The sequence below is a fragment of the Ammodytes marinus genome, assembly GCF_949987685.1.
Source record: "Ammodytes marinus genome assembly, chromosome: 5".
Taxonomy (NCBI): Eukaryota; Metazoa; Chordata; class Actinopteri; order Uranoscopiformes; family Ammodytidae; genus Ammodytes; species Ammodytes marinus.
Window position 1 is genome coordinate 6,470,790 of NC_137234.1, and position 21,365 is coordinate 6,492,154.

The 21,365-nt window shown below is 39.5% G+C and overlaps 1 protein-coding gene across 1 annotated transcript in view; it reads left to right on the forward strand.

Moving 5' to 3' along the window:
* swap70b (switching B cell complex subunit SWAP70b) overlaps positions 1-19,593 on the forward strand; it is a 29,180-nt gene extending 9,587 nt beyond the window's left edge. The window contains exons 3-12 of the mRNA XM_080027810.1: positions 235-408; positions 1,540-1,767; positions 3,061-3,207; positions 3,671-3,779; positions 4,212-4,393; positions 9,472-9,579; positions 10,918-11,084; positions 13,669-13,867; positions 15,550-15,646; positions 16,030-19,593. Coding sequence (XP_079883936.1) covers positions 235-408; positions 1,540-1,767; positions 3,061-3,207; positions 3,671-3,779; positions 4,212-4,393; positions 9,472-9,579; positions 10,918-11,084; positions 13,669-13,867; positions 15,550-15,646; positions 16,030-16,148 — 1,530 coding nt within the window. The 3' untranslated portion in view covers positions 16,149-19,593. The remainder of the gene's footprint in view (positions 1-234; positions 409-1,539; positions 1,768-3,060; positions 3,208-3,670; positions 3,780-4,211; positions 4,394-9,471; positions 9,580-10,917; positions 11,085-13,668; positions 13,868-15,549; positions 15,647-16,029) is intronic.
* Positions 19,594-21,365: the final 1,772 nt, after the last annotated feature.

A 21,365-nucleotide genomic window follows, 5' to 3' on the forward strand; every position in this document is an offset into this window, starting at 1 on the left:
TTCTGCCTTTAGAGTTCCATCAGCGTCCAGTGCGGAAGTGACAAAAAATTGCAGTTCACCGAGTGGCCACTAAGGGCAGGTTTCAAAACAGAGCAATTTCTCATTGACTCCCATGTTAAATAAGCCGTTTTCACAGCATTATTTAACCTATTTAAGGCCTGGTACCAAACACCTCCTATGACCTTCCACTCTGTACCCATGATTTACCATATCCGCTGTTCTTTCTGCCTTCAGGCCAAAGATAACTTCGACCGGCAGGACTTCAACAAGATGTGCTGGACGTTGTGCTCCAGGAAGAATCTGGACCGGAGTCAGTTGGTCATCACCGACGGCGACGCATTCCATATCTGGTGCATCTTCAACTTCCTGTCTGAGGACCGATACCCGCTGATCATAGTCACAGAGGAGGTGAGGGTCAACCACAGGAACGCTATACAACTTAAAAGGTGCTACGAGGAACGTCAGTTAGTGTTCATTCTTGCATCGCCTTTGGACAAAAGCGGTAGTGTTTTTTACTACGGCAGCTGTAGTTCCTGGGTGAGCAAAGGCATTATGAAAAACATAAAAATAGCATTCTTTGCACTGATGTTCTCGTTTGTTATTCGAAGTCATTTATGATCATCAGAGGAAAAATTAGACTGTAATATTTAAAAGTTCTTAATAGCACCTTTTTAACTTAAAAGGTTCCTATTCCTACTTTGGAAAGCACTTTCTCTGAATTGTTTGGCAATTTGTTATTGATTTTAACAGAATGAAATTAGCCCACAGTTTTAACTTCCCACTCCAGTCATGACTAATTTAAATTCATTCCAAGCTCATAAAGGTGTATTTTAGTTGAGTTGTACTAGTGTAGTGTGCATGTGGTTGCTATGCTGCTTTACCTGGGCAGTTGAAAACATCTGTTGCTCAACAGCAGAAAAGGAAGTTTCCAGCTTCCTGTTCTTTTACAAACGCTGGAAGATTTATTGTTGAGTACAACAAACATCAGAGCGGAATCACAGGAAGGCTGTTTGCATACGAATTCTACATTTGTACTGTATGTACCAGTCAGCGCAGGAGGATATATATATATTATAGGAATGAGACACTTATCCTCAATAAATTAACATAAATGAACAAAAAGTAGAAATAAATCCCATTGTTTTTCTTTATTTGTTATTTATTACATATTTGTGCTCTTGTGTTTGTGATATACTTCACTGTCACGTAAAGGGAATATTGTCGCCCACCGCATCATAAAAAAACACACTTGCCACAGCGCATTTTCACACAGAACATAAATTACATAAACACACTTGCAGTTCACATTTTGAGTGAGTTCCTGAAATACTGAAAGGTTAGATAATAAAAAACTATTTCAAAGTAATAAAAACACAGGTAAATAAAACCCATTAAACAGTAATCAAATCACAATATCATACTGCTTCATAATAGATAAGTAAATGTATTTGTGTCTTCACTTGTGAACTTGTGGAACCCTGTAAAGCGCTTTTGAGTGTGATTTAAAAGCGCTATATAAATCCAATCTATTACTTACAGATTGAATACTTCCTGCGTAAACTGACGGAGGCGATGGGTGGCAGCTGGGTGGAGGAGCGTTTTGAGGATTACAAGCTGCAGCTGGACGCGAAGCAGCAAAGTCTGAACTGCTGGGACTTCATCAAGCTGGTCGGCTCCGGGCAGTTCAGCAAAGGCATCGACCGCCAGACGCTCTCCATGGCCATCAACGAGGTCTACCAGGAACTCATACTGGACGTACTCAAACAGGTGGGACACACGGGGGGGGGTCAGCCCAATGTTCACAGGTTTATATTGCACCAAATAGGATGTTCCTGAAATTGGCGATTAGGTTCAGGCATCACAGCTGAGAAAATTGATGCGCTCCAGACAACACACCTGTACATAGAGCACTGATGATACTCTACACTAATCTCCCTCCCGACAGATACTACGCTTGTCTGTTGTCACGCAGCACATACAGTGCAACTTAAAATATGTACACATTTCTGTAACAAGACTGATTTCACAAAGGTACATTTTTTTAACAGAAGTAATAGCACATCCAGCAAATGTAGATGGCGGTGCGCTGGACAAAAAAGTCACAGTTAAAAAAATAGAAGAGTGAAAGTTTGATGTTGATAAATATTGCTTAACAATGCCAGATCTTTTAAAGCCGACTGTGTCTGGAAGTGAAGTCATGACTAAGGCCAATGTGGTGACATATCCGCCAAGTGTTTCGTTAGTCTGGTCAGTCAATACAGTTTGCATCATCTTACAATTTTACTTTATCTTGCAAGAATTAAAACACAAAATATGTAAAACAAACTTAAACTACAGTGATTTAAATACAAAGAATCAACAGGTAAAAAAATGTAATCAGAAGTCCGTTGAACAGAAATCGTTGGATAGTCAACAGAAGAAATCTGAATAAAAATCGCTTTTCAATGTATATAAATTAGGGAAGTGACAGTGTGTGGTCATATGCAGTGGGTTTGTATATTTTCTTGTGAAAGAATGTGTGAATGTGTTGCAAAAATAATCCAATCCAAAAAAAAACTGACTATCACACAGAGAATCCTGTCAGAAATATAATTGTATAATGAAAGACTTTAATGTCTAATGATGAGTGGATGTTGGTTTAAATTACCTTCATCCAGGGGCGCTCCGTGGTGTAGTGTGTAGAGGGTACACCATATAGGCTCAGTCCTTGTCACAGTGGTCGCAGGTTTGAGTCCAACCCGTGGACCTTTACTGCATGTCACCCCCCTCTCTCTCACCATTTCCACTCTGTACTGTCTCCTCAATAAAAAAATTGTTAAAATATCTAAAAAATGTAAAAAAAAAGATTACCTTATCCGTGTCCCCCTGCCTCTCTCTCTCTCTCTCTCTCTCTCTTTAGACCTGTGGACATTTACTGCATGTCCCCATTTAAACTCTCTACTCTCCCCTCTCAACTGTCAATAAACATAAAGGTTAAAATATCTATAAAGATAAAAAAAAAAAAAAAAAAAAAAAAAAGCTTACCTCCTCCCTGTGCTCCCCCCCCCTCTCTCTCTCTAGGGCTACATGATGAAGAAAGGCCACAAGAGGAAGAACTGGACGGAGCGCTGGTTCATGCTGAAGCCGAACTCCATGTCCTACTTCGTCTGTGAGGATCTGGCCGAGAAGAAAGGAGACGTCATTCTGGACGGCGACTGCAGCGTGGAGGCAAGAGACTGCTGCTGTTTATTATGAATTATTTTTTATTCATGATTTTTTTAATTTGTTATTACATTGAAACACTTCAGACAAGACTTTACCACCAAGCAATCAACAAAACATACCAAACATGATACAAACAAAACACACACACAATAAAACTAAAACAAAACAGTCCTACTATGATCATCATTTAATAGTTCTTCTAAGCTTGGCCATAACAAAGTCCCTTTTCTATCATACTCCTTTGTAGTTCCCCATCTATTTGCAATTATTTTTTTATTATAATTTTTTTAATGAAAGCTCTTTAATTTTGTCTGCAAATAAATTATTCTTGGCATTGAGAATGGTTTGGAGTCAGCACAATTGAAAGCTCTGAAAAAGCTAAATAAGTGGAGCGTGAGGGGACATTATCCAGTTATATGTTGTCTATTAAGTGGTGGTAAATTCTTTGTTATTGTTTTCGTTGCAGGCTCTACAAGATAAAGAGGGAAAGAAGTGTCTCTTCCTCATCAAGTCGTCACGAAAAAGCTTTGAGATGAGCGCGTCGGACAAGAAGAAGAAGCAGGAATGGATCCAGGGTGAGTGGGGACGCAACATGACAGACGCTATTCATCTTATAATGCAATGAAACAATTATTATTATTATCATCAAACAATTTAGCTGCATAACTCAATGTGGTTTAAAATCCAGTTTCGAGGCCAAGCGATTCCTGGGAACAAATCTATTCAACTTAATTCCGCGGATTAAAAGCAAATCGGAAAAAGAACCGATTGCAAGAAAAATATACTGTAAAATCAAATTAAAGGAGAAATCAATCTTGAAACATAATTTTTGCGTAATTTAGTCCCAGGCATTGGACGATATGAAAATGTCATTCCATATATCTTTCAACTTATAGATTCAGCTGTTTACTGATTATCTTGTAACTTTACTTTAGTGCTATTTACAAACAGCTTCGAGTGAATTCATAACATGATTTTTATACGTCTTCCCCATGCTTTGGTTTCAGCGATTCAGACGTGTGTGAACCTGCTGCGTCAGGGCCGTCCGGCGCCGCACCGCGAGGCCCGACAGAAGAGACGCGACATGAGGCTGAAGCAGCAGGCGGAGCAGGAGGAGCTGGAGCTCAGGATGACAGAGCTGCAGACCGCCAACGAGGCAAAGCAACTGGAGCTGGAGAACATGAGGAAGGTCAGGAGAGAACACACACACACACACACACACACACTCACACACACAGAGACAGACACATGCACACACACACACACACACTCACACTCACACACACAGAGACAGACACGCACACACACACACACACACACACACACGCACACGCACACTAAATGTTTCCCTGTGGACAGTCTGGTCAGGAAATGTCTGTTGTAGCATCAGTTCCTCTTTGCACTAGGTATTTAAAATAACTCGGTGTGGAAGTGTTTCTCTGACACGTGAAGGACGGGAGGTGTGTGTGTGTGTGTGTGTGCGTGTGCGTGTCCATGAGGACTGAACCGGACAGACATAATGTGGGAGTCCATATTAGACAAATTAGCTTGACCCTTTCTATTGCAACCAGCTAATAATAATGGAATACATTGTTACATAATGGGCAAAAAGTAAGTATATTATTGGTTCAGAAATGTTATCACGTTATTGGCAACACTACGTACATTATCGGCTTAAACTAAAAAAAAAAAAAAATGTTTTGCTTTTGGTCGTTATAACATTACTGTATTGGGCTGCTATAGTCCTCCGTGATCATTCTACACATTCAGAGATACTTATACACAGACTCTGACATCTGCCTCAAACACATGATGTTGGTCTGACTTGCAAGTTTCTTTTTCTTCAGACCATTCAAATAACACATGCGTAAACTGTGGAGATTCTCTTCCCTTATTAAAATGTGAAATAAAAAACAGGGTCAGACTGTAACGATTAAAAGGCACTGACAATAGTTTAAGTTCTGACAAAACATGCAAAAAGACAATAAAAGATTAATACAACACCTCACTCCATATCAATAATATATGAACTATAAATAGGAAGCAATTATGAGAGAGGTAGACAAAGAGTACATTGTAGGTGACGCTTTAGGTGTGCATTCTCACCTGGATAACCGAAGAGATTTTTATTTCTGTTTAAATAAATTAGAGAAAAGTAAAAGGTAAGTGTTATCCAGGAAGTGTTTCACTGGAATGTGTTGGTCTCAGACGCCTTAGGGATTTCCCCAGAGGGAATTTCTAAACCTGTAAGATAAAAAAAGGCAATTGACTATTACACAAAGGAAACAAAGACAGACGATTTCAAAAGGAGAAGGAGCCGAGGCATTTTCCATTCCAGTATCGGGCATAAAGACGGGTTGTTCCCAAATAGTTTTTGGAGCAGCACAGTGTTGGCACTTTGGAAAGGAATCTGCGTCTCAAGCTGTGTGTGTATTTAAGCAAACAGGTTTTCATTGCTGACTCAGTAGTTTGAATACAAAGTGTCTGTCCTTTTTTTTTTAAATCAGGAAAACATTCTCATCAACAACAAATAACACAACATTAAACACCTCAGACTAAAATGAAAGTAAATAGACATAAAGCTCAGACACTGCACAAGTTTGTGTTCATTCCTCTAGGCTTTGTACAGATGTTCTGTCAATTTAATTAGCATTTGAAATGAGTTAAAACTTTATCAAATCAAATTTCTACAGGTGCAAATTCCTGGTTTGGACATTGTATTTAGAACTACTGTCTATTTTCCTCATGATAAAATAAAACCATGAAATCGTTATCTCTTCATAATATAATAAAGTGCTGCTGTGTAGTATTCTAGCATCTTCAAACTCATGGATGGTCTCACCAAGTGAAAACATTTGCGTTCATTTCCTGGACATAAGCAAATGGTGTTTTCAGATGTTTTCCCAAATCACTCGGACATATAATCAGTGCAGGTGCAGTCATCACTACGGCCGCAGCTGAAACAAAGTCCTCAAAAGCTGATTCAACAACATTCCTGAGAGATAACCGTGAAATAACAAACCAACGTGTATTATCAGCAGAGAATGAGATATTTTTCTGGACATGCTTTTGCTGCAAACACACACACACACACACACACACACACACCGGTCGCTGCCACAGTTAAAGTAGGTCACCTAAAAAACTCTGGTGGCTCCCCTCTGAAACTCGCCGCACGCTCATGAATACCAATAATAGATCCGCTCCGCCCCGCAGACCATCGCCACAGACAGAGGAATGTGTATTGCATCAGGAAAAAGGGCGACATTAGTTTCAATTAAGCACGTTTTTCCTGTTATTCTCCCTGAGCCTGATTCACACTCCTGTCCGTTGACACTGCTGGTGATTAAAGATTATGGGGATTTTCCCCAAATGTAAATGACTAATGGGTGGGTCCTTTTGAATATGGTAATCAGCAGAGTGAACAGAAAATTCTGCTTTCTTAAGAGTCATTTACATACTGTAGCAGTAATAAATTTTTAGCTAATACGATTTGGTTATTCATTTATTCCTGATCACTCTCTGGCCACTTTATGAGGAACACCTATACAAACTAATGCAATCCAAGACAACAGTTCTGCCACAAATTCTACACTTAGGAAGAAAGTTTGTGTCTACACTGTAAGACACACGTTATTTCAACTGGACTGCATTATATTAAAATGTGTCTCTACTACTACTACTACTACTATAGTCCTGGCCAAGAAAGCAGCATAAAAGTTTCACATAAAAAAAATAAAAATAATCACATTTAAAAATAAAAAGCAAGACCATTTTGAAAGTGGGTCTAAAGGCTCCATTGCTGTAGCCTTTAGACCTGTATTTAAAAAGAACAGCAAGCAAGGAGCAACATTTCGACAAATTGGCAGCATCAGAGTAGCTATGACTACTCAAGGCCCTGGATATATGTAGGGTCTGTATAATTAACATAACTCCTCCTTTCATCAGTTGAGTCTAACGTGTGTGTTTATCTCTCTGTGTGAGTGTGTGTGTGTTTATTTTATTGTGTGTGTGTTTATTTATTTTGTATCTGGACTTAGAGTCTGTAATAAAAATCATCTATCTATCTCTCAGTGTGTGTACTTTTATCAGTCTTATGTGTTTGTAGATCTTGTCTGAGGTACGCCATGTGTGCTTAATTCTCACCACATGCTTCTTTAAATAACAGTTTGTGTGTGGGAAAAGGTACGTATTTATTTTTTGGTTTGTGTGTGTGTGTGTGTGTGTGTGTGTGTGTGTGTGTGTGTGTGTGTGTGTGTGTGTGTGTGTGTGTGTGTGTGTGTGTGTGTGTGTGTGTGTGTGTGTGTGTGTGTGTGTGTGTGTGTGTGTGTGTGTGTGTGTGTGTGTGTGTGTGTGTGTGTGTGTGTGTGGGCATCATACTGCAACAGTCCACAAACCTTCTTTAAGATGCAGATGGACATTACGGCAATCATTTCTTAAATTAAAAATATTTGATTTAAAAAAATGTATTGTCTATATCTATCACAGAGGACCAAAAAATTGCCTTCGGTTTGTGGTTCAAACAACATAAAAATAACTTTAGACTCGCCTAAAAATCACAAAAACAGTTCAATAAAAGGTAATCAATTGTAATGTTATTTGGCCTTGTTTAAAGTGCATATTGCAGTGGGATTAAAATAATTATTGTAAGTTATTTTTCTAGCCAAAGGTACTCTAATTTTGTTTATTTTCTAATATCAAATGGTCAGATAAATCTTCTCAGAGGGCAGTGATTGTTGTGTCATGTTGCAGCTAACAGCCAGCAGTTGTGACAAACGGTATGATGATGCAGCAACTGTCGGTTAAACTGGTTCTTATGGCGGCCGGTCGTGTACACAGTTTGTCTTTGTCTGAGTGGACGCTGCTCTCCCATGAATGCACTACAATCTGCCATTGAGGTGATGGTGGCATGAATGCACAATGAATGTAGCACCAGAGAGAGAGACGGAGAGAGAGACAGAGAAACAGAGACACACACACACACACACACACAGAAACAGAGAGAGGGAGAAAGAGATACACAGATAGAGAGAGAGCGAGAGAGAGAGTCATTTTCGCAGTGATCTCCGTTCTCACACAAATAGACAATAGGCTCACTCTCACACTATGTTGTAATGAGTAGTAGACTGTCACTGTCTTGAGGCAGTTCACAGCTTGGTGACTTGAGTCAACATGAGGTGACTGCTCAACCTTTAGTACAATTACTAACTAATGTTTCTGCTTTTGTGTAAACATTTTTTTTTTACATATGCTTCGAATTTTTATTACGTCTTCATAAAACTGTTCTAAAAATGTAAAATAGAAACAACTGAAAGGAACGTGGAGACCACAAACTTCTGCTTAAACTTAATTTCCTAACTTGCTGTTTTACAGAATAGGCAGAAATAAAAACTGAGTTCACGCTTTACTATTTAAATATACAGAGTGTAAGAGTGAGACTAGAGTTCGTGTTATACAAAGTTTTACAGATTGAAGTGTGTTAAAAGGCTAATAGGCTATAGGAGCAGGCGGGATGTTAATAATCTTGAAAATATCTATCTTGTTTGAATTACAGAATAAACACTTTACAGTTCAAATTAACTAACAGTCCATTAATATATTGTGAGAGTGGGGTTAAATTTCCTAGTTGAACTTTTGAGGTTTTGTTTTTTGATAGCATCAGCATTTCTCTTCTCTCAATTCCTCTTTTGAGCTCACATCTCTTTGTTAGAAGGAACGGTATTACAATTAGATGGATATTTAACGCATTTACTTATATGTTGAAGGTGTAGGACACAGCGTGTGGCCTTTAAACTAAAATAACCAGTCATTTATTTACAAGACAACTGTGTCCATTTAAACTCCTTGTAATGGTGAGTGTATCTACTGTGAATATTTAAAGGTGCACTATGCAGTTTCAGGGGAGGGGAGTTTGTTTACATTTGCAGAGGCTGCAGATAGCGTACAACAACTATTGACTCTACATGTTTTTCTCAGTATTGAATAATCCTCTCCTCAGAAATCAAATCAAAATTATATTGAGCTTCCTGGAACCAAACGGAAGACTAAAATATGTAAACAAAACTGTGGGCCCTGCTGCTGTAAACAACAACAATGAAACAGTAACTTTACAGGAAGCTTTCTAACCTCAAACAGTGTTCCAGGGGTCCAATTTCCCTGTTAGAAAAGTTTGTTTATTCAGTAATGAGAATAAACCTTACAAAATGTTCACTCTGACACACACAAAGTTACACACTACACCTTTAACCTTTTTCCTCCTCTGTCCAGGCTCTGGAAGACGCGGCGGGCAGCGCAGCAGAAGAAGAGCGAAGGCGTCTTCAGACCCAAACTGAGCTCCAGGATCGATACAGGACCGACCTAGAGAGGGAGAAACTGGTACGTCAATTCTCAGCCATCTTTTTTTTTTCTCCACAATATATATATTTTTTTTTTCTTCAACATAAACAAACACAAAAATACATTTGCACCATCTTAATAAGAATACAAATTAAGTAACTGAAAAAATGAAACAAAAAAAATAATAAAATGCATATTAAAAAAAAAAAAAAAAAAAAAAGATTATAAAAAAAAAATGTATCTTATGTTTTTATGTATGGCTCCCAAAGCTACTTCCTTGCCATCTTACAACGAGTCATTACATCAGAACCAGTGGTGGACAAAGAGCAATTCAAAAACAACTTTCTCTTATTGGAATAGTGTAGAGAGGTTGTATGAGTTGAGTGCAACAATTAAATACCTATCTGCAGTTGTCCAGTTGAAATTAAAAGTTCATATTAGGGGGCGCTGGTGGTGTAGTGGTTAGAGCGCCCGCCCATAGAGGCTCAGTCCTCAGAAGCACCAGACCATGTCATTCCCCTCTCTGCCCCATTTCATCTCTGCCTCCAAACTGTCTAATATAAAACATTAAAATGGCCAAAATGAATATAAAAAAATAAATAAAAAAATGTGATTTTACAAGGTTTGCGATTTGTAAACATTGGCAAATGTAACCGCCAAAAAAAAGATACATTCTGTGCTTCACTGCGTCTTGTGATAACATCTCGACGTGCCGTGTGCACAGCGGGGATGTGGTGTACCAGGAGATTATATTTATCGGCCATCAGTGACTATATGGCGTTCTTTCACTAAGAGACAATTTGAGTTTAATTTTGTGTGTGATGGAAATATGTTTTTTACTAAGCCAGCTGTTGTTCCTGGGTGAGCGTACCCATGACAAAGGCATTAAGAAAAACTATATAAAAATTGCTTATTTGCTATTACATGTCATTTTTGATCATCAGAGGAAAAATGACACTGTTTCAGAAATATTTAAAAATTCCTCGTAAAGTGGGAAAAAAAGGAAAAAGTCACACATCCTCACTTATTGACTCAGGAAAGGTTTAGCATGTCTGCATGATACATAACTGAAATGTATAATAAAAATTGTAGGATAAGTTTATATTGTTAATGATAATTTAGTGCCAATTCGTGAAATCCCTTAGCAGAAAATCTTAGAGCATCGAAACATAATAACAAATACCGGTAAGGTAAGCTGGATAATTGTCTTAAAAAACCTGATGTAGTCCTTGAGGAACACTGATCAAACGTGTCAATAATGACTTCCTGATGACGTCTTTCTTTGTACTTGCACTGATGAAACATGTCCAACAAGACTGTTTAATAATGCCTTTGTGATGACGTATTCCTCTGTACGTCCTGGTGTGTACTGTGTAGGTGCGTCAGCAGATGGAGGAGCAGGTGGCCCAGAAGTCCTGTGAGCTGGAGCAGTACCTGCAGCGGGTCAGGGAGCTCGAGGACATGTACGGGCAGCTGGAGGACGCGCTGGAGGACGAGAGGCGCGCCCGGCAGGACGAGGAGGCCGTCCGCAGGCTGCAGGCAAGGTCAGTCCACAGATACTTTTTAAAGATTTTTTTTTGGCATTTTCAAGCTTTATTCGATACAGAGTTAAAATGGGGAGACAGAGAGAGAGGGGGGATGACCTGCAGTAAAGCTCCATGGGTTTGACTCGAACCCGCGACCACTGCAACGAAGGCCGGGAACGCCACTACGCCAGGAGCGCCCCGACAAAGAATACATTTAAAGCTTTAGTGTGGAGGTCTGCAAGGGACGGATCTATTCACCCCGCAACCACACGCGCACTTTACTAATCCGCAACCGCCCGCTCCAAGCAGGCAGTCTCACTCACTCACTCACTCACTGGACTACACTTGTCGATTGTCCCTTAAATCGCTGATAGACGTTTCTATCGCCAATGTGCACAACCATAATACCTGCCGTTTATTAACCTGACCGCCCGCAATATAAAAACCAACCTCTATTATAGTGCATAACTTCTGTTTCCCCCATGAGGAATTCTGAGTAATTCCAAAAACAATGTCGGAGCATTGTGTTGTGTCAACTCGTTTGAAGATGGCTTGAATGTAACTGACATTCGAAAGTTACGCACTATAGCTTTGATGTGAATATAAATAAATAGTAGAGAAAGAACAAGCTAACTGCTACGCAATGTGTGCCAATCACAGAATCCAAACTAAACCACAAAGTGCAGAAAGCAGCTGCTGAAAACTCTGTTAAAAACATTATTTATTGGGTTTGGCTGAGTGTGCCCCCCTGGCGAGCGCAGTGCCTGTTTCACCCCATTTCAACTGTGCTTGCAGTGCACACTAAACTGCACATAACGTTTATGCAGCAAGTCAAAATACCATGTACCTCAACAGCCTGGAAAACGATGCAAGACCAAGAACACTATTTCGTAAAGCTTGTCGTTAAAAACAAACCGTTCAAAGGCAGTGTACCATGTCAACACTTAAAGGTTCATCACAGCAGCTCCACCACCTGCTGTTTATGATCAGCTGACAGAGATCCAACCGCATCTTAACAACCCAACTGCACTCTATTTAAATGGGCCCGCTCTGCTGCTAGTGGCACGCCAGCCAAAACACAAAAGCATTTAGGCAGCAGTTCTCTGTCCTGTGTTGTTTACTGTGATTGAAGCTTTGGATGGGGAGATGGACAGGTGACCACAAACTGTCCACCAACTAACAAGCTGATAGGGAACTCTCCACTATTTATACACAGCCTATGCTCTGTAAATGGGCATGTTCCTAGCTACGGTGGGCCCCTTTGTTAACATACCAGTTTACAGCGCCTAGGCTCTGTAATTTTTTTCTGAATGCATGCAGAGTACAGTTAAGTAGTGGCTCATGAGTTGATATTCACAGATTTTGACGACAAGCGTTTCCAGAATCGCTGACTCCACCTGTGCAGTGAATGTGGTAAAATGAACTGACTCAGGAAATCCTTGAACCCATCTGCAAACAGCCACGTGGTCTGAGTCAGTCTGCTCCCCTTGTTTATGAGTCACACAGACAGACATTTAACTTACTACTTCCCTCTCTCCGCCGTGTGTCATCCCTGCTCCTTCCTTCCTCTATGCTGACGTTTACTTTCCACCTCACATTTGACAGACCGGGACTGAGCCAGTCAGCCCCATTGTACTGACCACAGTGATTAAAGACCTACTTCACCGGTGGGAATATGAAGGTGTATTGAACTTTGAGATCCTATGTAGTATAAATGTGCAAAAAGAGTAAAGGCAGAAAGAGTATTTTATGGTCTCACTGTCTAACCCTACATTTTAATAGTGTGACATCACACTACTAAAAATGTAGGGTTAGGATTAACAGGACAGCTGGGCCAAGAGAAGGAAAACCTCATTCATTATATTATAATAGTAATTTTATAATGATAGAACGCCGGTTCCGTATGGGTGAAGTATTCCTTTAACTTATACCACTGCATTTAGAAAGACAGCGATACATTATTTATCATTAGACTATTAGTCGGACCATAAAAGAGCTGTACAACCTTCTACCATACTAAATTAACTTCCATTTAAAGATGCTGTCACGTTACCATAGAAGCCACAGCCCATAATTGCACTAAAGCACCACCTGCTGACACAGTGGCGCCACAGCCAACTCCGTTTATTGATTTATACACTAGTTACTCTATTTTATTAATTCGTCTCAGGAAATATTTTTTAATTCCTTTTTTCTTAAGTGTTATATTTAGGGGGCTGCCATTCTTTGATTAATTATTAAATGAACAATACCTGAAATGTATAAAACTATATAAAAAGGGAATTCTTTTCACTGATGGTCTCGTTTGCTGTTACATGTAATGTATGATCATCAGAGGAAAATTGAGACTGTTTCAGAAATACTTAAAAGTTCCTCGTAGCAACTTTTTAACATGACAAATAAGAAGCTTCTGGTAAGAACACTCAAACAGAAATATTAAAATACATTTTTATTAATTTGTTTTATTTAATTTGTTTACATGAAAAAAAACGTGTGTAGGATGTTGTAAATGTAAAAAATAACTCAAGTAATATATGATCCTACAATAAAGAATAAAAAATAAAATATCAAACTTACTCACGTTGATGCCTGTGTCTCCCAGGTTACTGGAGGAGGAGGCCGTCAAGAGATCAGAGTTGGAGCAGCTCCACCTGCGGCAGCAGCGCACCATCTCAGAGTCGGAGGCGGAGAAACAGGAGCTGGAGAAGGAACGTGTTGCCAAGGAGACCGCCCTGCAGGCCGCCATGACACAACTGGACCAGCTGGAGCAGGAGAGGCAGGGCGCGCTGCAGCAGTACCAGGTCAGATCACTGCTTCATAGTGGGGCTGGTGGAGGGTAAAGGGGAAAGGCAGTTAGTGGAACAGCGCTGAGAAAAATATTCAGTCGTTTATTGTATAATGGCCAGTTCAGACCAAAGATTCACCTTGCCACGAGACGCAACTGCTCGCTACCGCTCGCAACGAGCTGGCCTGGACGTTCTAAAACTGGACCTGGCGATTTGACATGTTGAATCTTCTGCGACTCCTTGCAACGCGCCACAACGAGCAGTTCACACTGCTGTGATTTCACCCATGTTGGTCAGTTTTAAGTTTCCAAATTTGGATTAGCACTGTAGCACTTTAATTGTTTTAGCCTACTGTATGTAAATGTCCCATTTGTGTTTGTGTGTATGTGTTGTCCTAACTGTGTGACGGAAGCTCACTTTTAAACTGCAACACAAGTTTACCTACGGGTACGAATAAAGTAACCTGAACCTGCAATTTCTCCCCCGCGACGTTCTAAAACCGTCTCGTCGCAAGCAGTTGCAAGGCAAATCTTTGGTCTGAACTGGGCTTAAGATATCAAGGAAGTTCCATTGTAGGGTCCAATTATTAATAATAATTGATAGGTTTTATATAGCGCTTTATTGCCTAGGCACTCAAAGACGCTTTACAGGGTTCCTGGTTCAATTCATTCACACACAGTCATACCGGTGGTGGTAAACTACGAGAGTAGCCACAGCTGCCCTGGGGCAGACTGACAGAAGCGTGGCTGCCATTCAGCGCCAACGGCCCCTCCGACCACCACCTCAAACATACAGCAATCATACACATTCACACAAGGCAAGGTGGGTGAAGTGTCTTGCCCAAGGACACAACAACCATGACACTGGTGGCCGGGCGGGGATCGAACCGCCAACCCTTGGATCGTTGGCCGACCCGCTTAACCACCTGAGCCACAGTCGCCCCAAATTATTATCAGGCAAACAAACTCGCAAAATTTCCCCAAATTTGTGCTCTTAAAAAAAAATCAGGAAGTATTTCTAAGAAAGCATAGACCTCGTGGTACAAATACAACATAAAGTGAAGAAAAGGAATGCCAAACAAAAATCACCACACTCACACAGACCATCCTAAAATAAATTGTAAGGCAAATGACTAACTACTGGTATATATTTAAACATTAAGTTTTTCATTTTTAAAAGACTGCAATTTTATACAAAGGATGTTTTATGATATTAATTTTACTACTTATGTAAGGGATAATGTATAGCGAACGGGTCACTTGCTAGAAATAAAGACCGACAAGCTGAAGCAGGAGCCCGACGCGCAGCGGAGGGCTCTTGCTTCAGCTTGGAGCGTCGGGCTCCTGCTTCAGCTTGTCGGTCTTTATTTCTAGCAAGTGACCTGTTCGCTATACATTATCCCTTACGTAATGAATAATGAAACAACTATTATTTAGATCAATAAATCTACCTACCTATACTAAAAGAGACTAGTTCTTAGTGAAGTAGTTCACTTCTTTACCACATGGTGGCACTATATGATCACTGGTTGGAAAGCAGCTATTTAGAAATCCTAGAAACTCATGCAAGGAAGTTAATACTATTTATCCTTTTTTATATACAGTAAATCTAAAATAAGTGTTTTTTAGAAACTGAAATAAAACCTCTTTGTATTTTATGACCTGTTAATATCGTCTGTGTTATCTTTGTGTGACCAGACGGTGGTTAGAAAGCTGGAAGACGCGACCAACAACACCAAGACCTGGAAGCACAAGGTGGACAAACACGAGGGCTTGTTACGGCAAATTCAACCAGGTAAGACTAACACACACACACACACACACACACACACACACACACGCACACGCACACGCACACGCACACACACACACACACAACTACCTGCAGTGATGTAGTTGTGATATGAACTGACATGTCACAAAGCCAATGTCTGACTAATGGGTGACTGTTGTTTCAATATACCTACCTCTATCTATATTTTCCTTATACAGTCTCTTTTTTTTTAGTACTTTATTTATGTTTTTTTTTTCTTTTTTCAACACACACAAAAAAAGTTCTGGGCCAGGGTCGGTAAAGAATTTAAATAACTTTTCCAAAGAATTCCATTTATTTTCAAATTTGGTGGGATAGCCTTTGATTGTTCCTAATACAGTGGTGTTCATGTTTCCCTTTCCCAGGTTCAAAGGGACAGCAGAGGATCACTAACTGGGGCCCGGCGGCGTTCTCTGACGGCGAGCTCAGCATGAGGGAGAAGCAATGGCAGGAGATGAAGAACCGGCCGACCCAGGCCCAGTAGAGAACCGCTCAACAGCCCCAAAACTTAAAACATGTTTATGACAGGACAGGTGAATGCTGGGATATATACAGGCCGGTAACTCGATTTTCAGTGAAAATTTTAAAAGTGAGATTTACCAGGAAAATATCAAGCATTTTTAAATCAAGGAGGCATTTAGTAATCAATGATCCTTATTAGCCCTTTAATGAATCATTTACGTTGCCTAGTAACAACCAGCACGTATAGAACCGGTGCACTTCAGAAGTCTCCACCATAGATTAAAAGGAACAGTTCAGAAGCTCTAAGACACGTAATGAAATTAACTAACTTCGAGCACGGATAAAACAAAAATACTAAGTTGTGAAAATGCTGGAATAAAAGTAGCTTCGTTAAGATTTTTGCCTCTGCGCTGTTAAATGTTTTAAATCTTTATGAATCAGTAGTTCGGTCTTGTATAACTATATATGTATTTGTCATGACGTCCTATTAGTTTTCTTAAAACTTATTGGAATTGGAACAGTACATGAAATTTGTTGTGAAGGCAAAATTGATCGCTTGGCAAAGAGGTGGTCAATCACTCATACTCATCTTTAACCCTTACAACCACAAAAGATACAACAGCATATGATGGTATTAAAATAGATGGTAGTTAAAAAAAATGTATATTCATCCAACATTTACAGTTCTAGCTGACCTAATGGCAAACAAGTGGTTGGGTGTCAAAAATGGAACCAGTCCCAAATTTCAAAGAAACTTGGATTCGATTAAAGACACGTTTTCATTCTGCTTGAAACTGCACTGATTTGCCTGGACCTTCTTCACGGACCTCACGTCACATCATTAATTACACAGCATGTCAACAAAGTATGTGGACCGTGGCTGACCGCAGCGAATGCTCAAAAGTTTGGCTAACAAAAAAGATAACTAAACAGTATAATGCAACACCTGCAGTGAGGAGATGTTGTGCACGGGAGTGTGTCCAATAGGCTTCAACACGGCACGAATCTCAAGGAATGCATCGGGGTTCGTTGTGTTGCGACATAGCCACAAAAACGCAGATAGAGCTAACGGGGTTAACAGTAGCAACATCTCACGATCAGGGGTCAAAAGAACAATGAGAAGACGTTCACCATAAAGTTTAACGAAAATATAATTATCCAACGTATTTTTCTTAGATACGAGTTCATAGAGCAACTTTTCAACCCCCAATCCAGTAAATCGTTATGTTTTATTATTGTTTTTGTTTATCATAAGAGTAATATGTGTCAAAATAAATGAAGGTAAAAACGTTTACTGATTATAGTCTATATCAGGCAAGAATAAATGTAGGCACATTTTTAAAACAATATATAATTAATAAAAATCCACAAAATATGGAAATCAAATTATTTTAGAACCGTGCTGGATATTGATAAAATCGTCATCAATAAAATTAAAACTAAAAACCAACCTTACAGTCATAGCATAACATTACAATGAAGAATACATCAACTGGACAAAATTATTTGAAAGACGACTCCATCTACTAGACCATCTTAAGTCAAGTTAGTTAAGTTATCTTTATAAGTCAATTTACACAAGGCACATTGAAATTCGTCTTTTTGCATATCCCCTCTTAAGTAATCACACTCCAGAGGGGGTCAGAGCGCAGGGTCAGCCACAGTACAGCGCCCCTGGAGCAGTTTGGGTTAACTGTCTTGCCCAAGGACACAATAGTGTTTATAGAACATTGTAAACTGTTAGTCGTTTCACACTGTCAAATATGTAAGAGCTTAACCATGCCAAAATGTCCTTCCAGGCTAAAAGTACACGTCATTGAATCTATTAATATTATGGTGTGTGGTTTATTAATTCATGGATGGAAAAGAGTGTGCACACCACACCACTACCCTTTATCACTTTGTTCTGACTGTCGATTTGTAAATATGAAATGCACTACTTTTGACCTGAGTCCGACCCGTCCAACTCAAACTACTGTAGTGTGTTTTAGTTTCCGAAGTAATGAATACCTTTTAAAATGTGGAAGATCAACTCTCTACCATTTTCCTTTAACTCTTTTACCGCATTAAAAATGAAAATACAAAGGGATTTTTGTACATATTTTAACAAAGTTATGTCATAGTTTTTATTTTTCTTGCTCTAGTGAAATTGCATGAAGGCAGCATCAGTTGAAGATTATATGTTTAATGTAAAGTCAAAGATGTTTAACAAATTTGTCTTCTAGAGAGAAAACCAAGATTAATTGAAATACCATGTACAATTCACTGAATGTTTTAAGCATTCTCATCAAAGTGCTTTTTTTGTTTTCAAGTTAATCCGACCTAGATTTATATCTGTCTAATTAGGGGCACTTTACACGGTGAAACGTGACAGTTTTCCCGTTTATCTGACATCTTCACTCGTACACATGTTTTTCAGAGGAAACGGGACGAAATCGCTGTAGTAGCAGTGTAGTAGGCATGCCAAGCCAATAGTCAGCGGCCTAGTAGATAGCTCTTCCGGTACAATTTGATGCATAAAACCTTACTGTAACCGAAAATTAATGCCACGTTCATAAAGCGGTTGGTGTAAGCTTGGGGTTACAAGTATTGTAAATTACAAGCTTTCTGTCCTCTTATTTCACCGCATTGAACTCGTGAAAACAGAAGACATGCTGATAATGAAGGGGCTTTGTGAACAGCTACTTTCCTGTTAGGCGTACTTCAAAATAAAAGTCGACTCACGTTTGTCCAGTGAAATGCTTTTACTGTGAAGCCGTAGCCTTAATGCTCCTTTTGTTGAACAGTAACTTAACCGCTGCGCGCTGAACTATGGATAGTGTTTTTTAATGTAGAGAGAGCCGTGTCCCTGGCATATAGAAGCTACACACGTTTATTTTGCTAGAAAAACCGGCAGAGCACAAATCTTTCCACAGAAAAAGTGGCGGGTGGTCTCAATAACTTACTAATCGCTTAGACTAAATTGGCGAGTGTTATATTTGAGCCCTGCACGACACTCTCCGCTGATCACAGTGATGGTGCCGCGGAGACACCTTTCATGTTATGTTGTCTTCTAACTTTATAACTCGCGTGTGGGTATTTTGACAGCAAATGTTATAGACTACGCATACGGGAAGTGGAGCCGTGACGTCAGCGTTTCCAGGGAAAATGGTTTCGGTGTTTACAAGAAACCAAAACCGTTGTTTTCCAAAAAATCCTCCCAGGGAGTAGATCTCAAAAACTTGCGGTTTCATGCCTGCGTTTGCTGTTTTCATGTAAATGATATAGTGCATATTTTCTCGTATGCACCGCTTCGTGTTGTCGTGTAAAGTGCCCCTTAACCGGCTCTTAAACGTTTTCTGCTTGTAAACACTGTCATAATTAGGCCATTTTTCCAGAGTCTAAACCCGGAACAAGAATGCTAACTGCAGAACATTTGTAATGTGTTGTTGTGCTGTAACCATCAGTGCCTTTTGAAATTGTCATGAATGAATATTGTGAGTTTTATTTTATGTTTTTTATATATATGTAAAAAGCTGAAGACTGAAGACTTTGTAATAAAGCATGTCTTGAGGAACTGGCTTACTGTATGGACTGGATTACTTCTTGGATTGATACATGCTCTCTTTCACTTTGCAAGTTTTTGATAAAACAACATTTTTTAATAACTATAATTAATAATTTGAGTTTTAGACATTTAATCATCATCATTCATTCAAAATGTAAACATAGAACAAATAAAGAACGAGCAATGCAATGAGTAAAGAAATTGAAGAAGCAAGTAGACAAACAAAAATCACAAAATAAAATGACCAATTCCTTAATTAATTAGTATATATTTTTAACAAAATAGAGAGCCTCTTTATCACCAAATATTTGATCACACTGTCAACCTGCCATAACCCTGCAGGTTCACCAGAGGGCGCTACAGTGCCACAAACCACATCACAGCAGGAAGCAGTTTGAGTAACAAGGCATTCCTGATGGGTAAAGGCCTGGGGAGCAACACTTAATGTCAAGCCGTAGTAAATGTGTTAACTGTGGATCATCTGGGGGAAGAATAGTCTTGGAGAAATAGTGGCTTAAATTCCATTACTTCACTGTCTAGATCTTCCATTTTCCAAAATACAACAGATCACTGTCTTCTGTCTCCTCTCTGGCTATGACTGATACAGACAATAATGTCAGGAATCATTTTCTGTTCTATAATTGTGTAAACGTTAGAATGTGTAATTAAATCATCTTTTTTTTCCTAATGTCTGGACAATAAGGGACCTAAAGCGAATAGGAAACATTCCTTCCAATCGCAGATAAGACATTTGCAAGTTTTAATATTAGGACCATTATTAAATTAAAAGACTGGGGGTGGTATATGTTATGTATAATTGATAAAATAGTACAATGTTTATTTATTTTTGGGGAGAGAGTGGGGGATGACATGCAGTAAAGGTCCACGGGTCGGATTCAAACCCCCGACCACTGAGACAAGGGTTGAGTATGTAGTCTGCGCTCTACCCACTACACCACAAAATGTTCTTTTTTTTGTGCTGTTTTGAATGTGGAACTTTCTTTTTAATATTTTACAAGGGCTGGAAAAAATTCTCTAAACATAAATCCACTTTCAACCAAACGTATTGGTTTGCTTACTGCTCATAGAACAAACTGCAGAGTTAATTGCATCAGTGTAAACATTAAACCAATAGATGTCATTTCAAATATTCCTGTAATGAACAGACTACCCTACATTGCAGTTAAAGTGGAGGTGTTGTTTGACCCAACTGTCACACAGAGATTCACTGTGGTGTAATCTTCAGTCCAGAAACTGTTTCACTCCTTCCAGCAAACTGACAATGAGCGTCTAATCCTGACAAGACCCAATAAGCGTAAACTGTGACAACCAGAATAGAAAAACTGTGTCTAACTGTTATGCAAAACAGACCATCTTGTAAAAATCTCCACTTTTAGATCAGCCCCCTCCCCATGCCCCCCCCCCCCAAAGATCCCCAACTAAGTTAATTGACTCCATCCTCCCTTTCCTATCGTGCAACAGTCATTAATTTGAGTGAGACGGGACAGACCAAACAAACACACACAAAATACTCTTCCAAAAATCTGCGGCCCAGATGCGCATCGGCACATTCCACAGCTGCACTAACATCGCTTTATGCAAGAAGATGGCCTGCCATTAATGCCAAGTGCCGCACCGGATGTGCCCCCCTGAGCTCACACACACACACACACACACACACACACACACAAA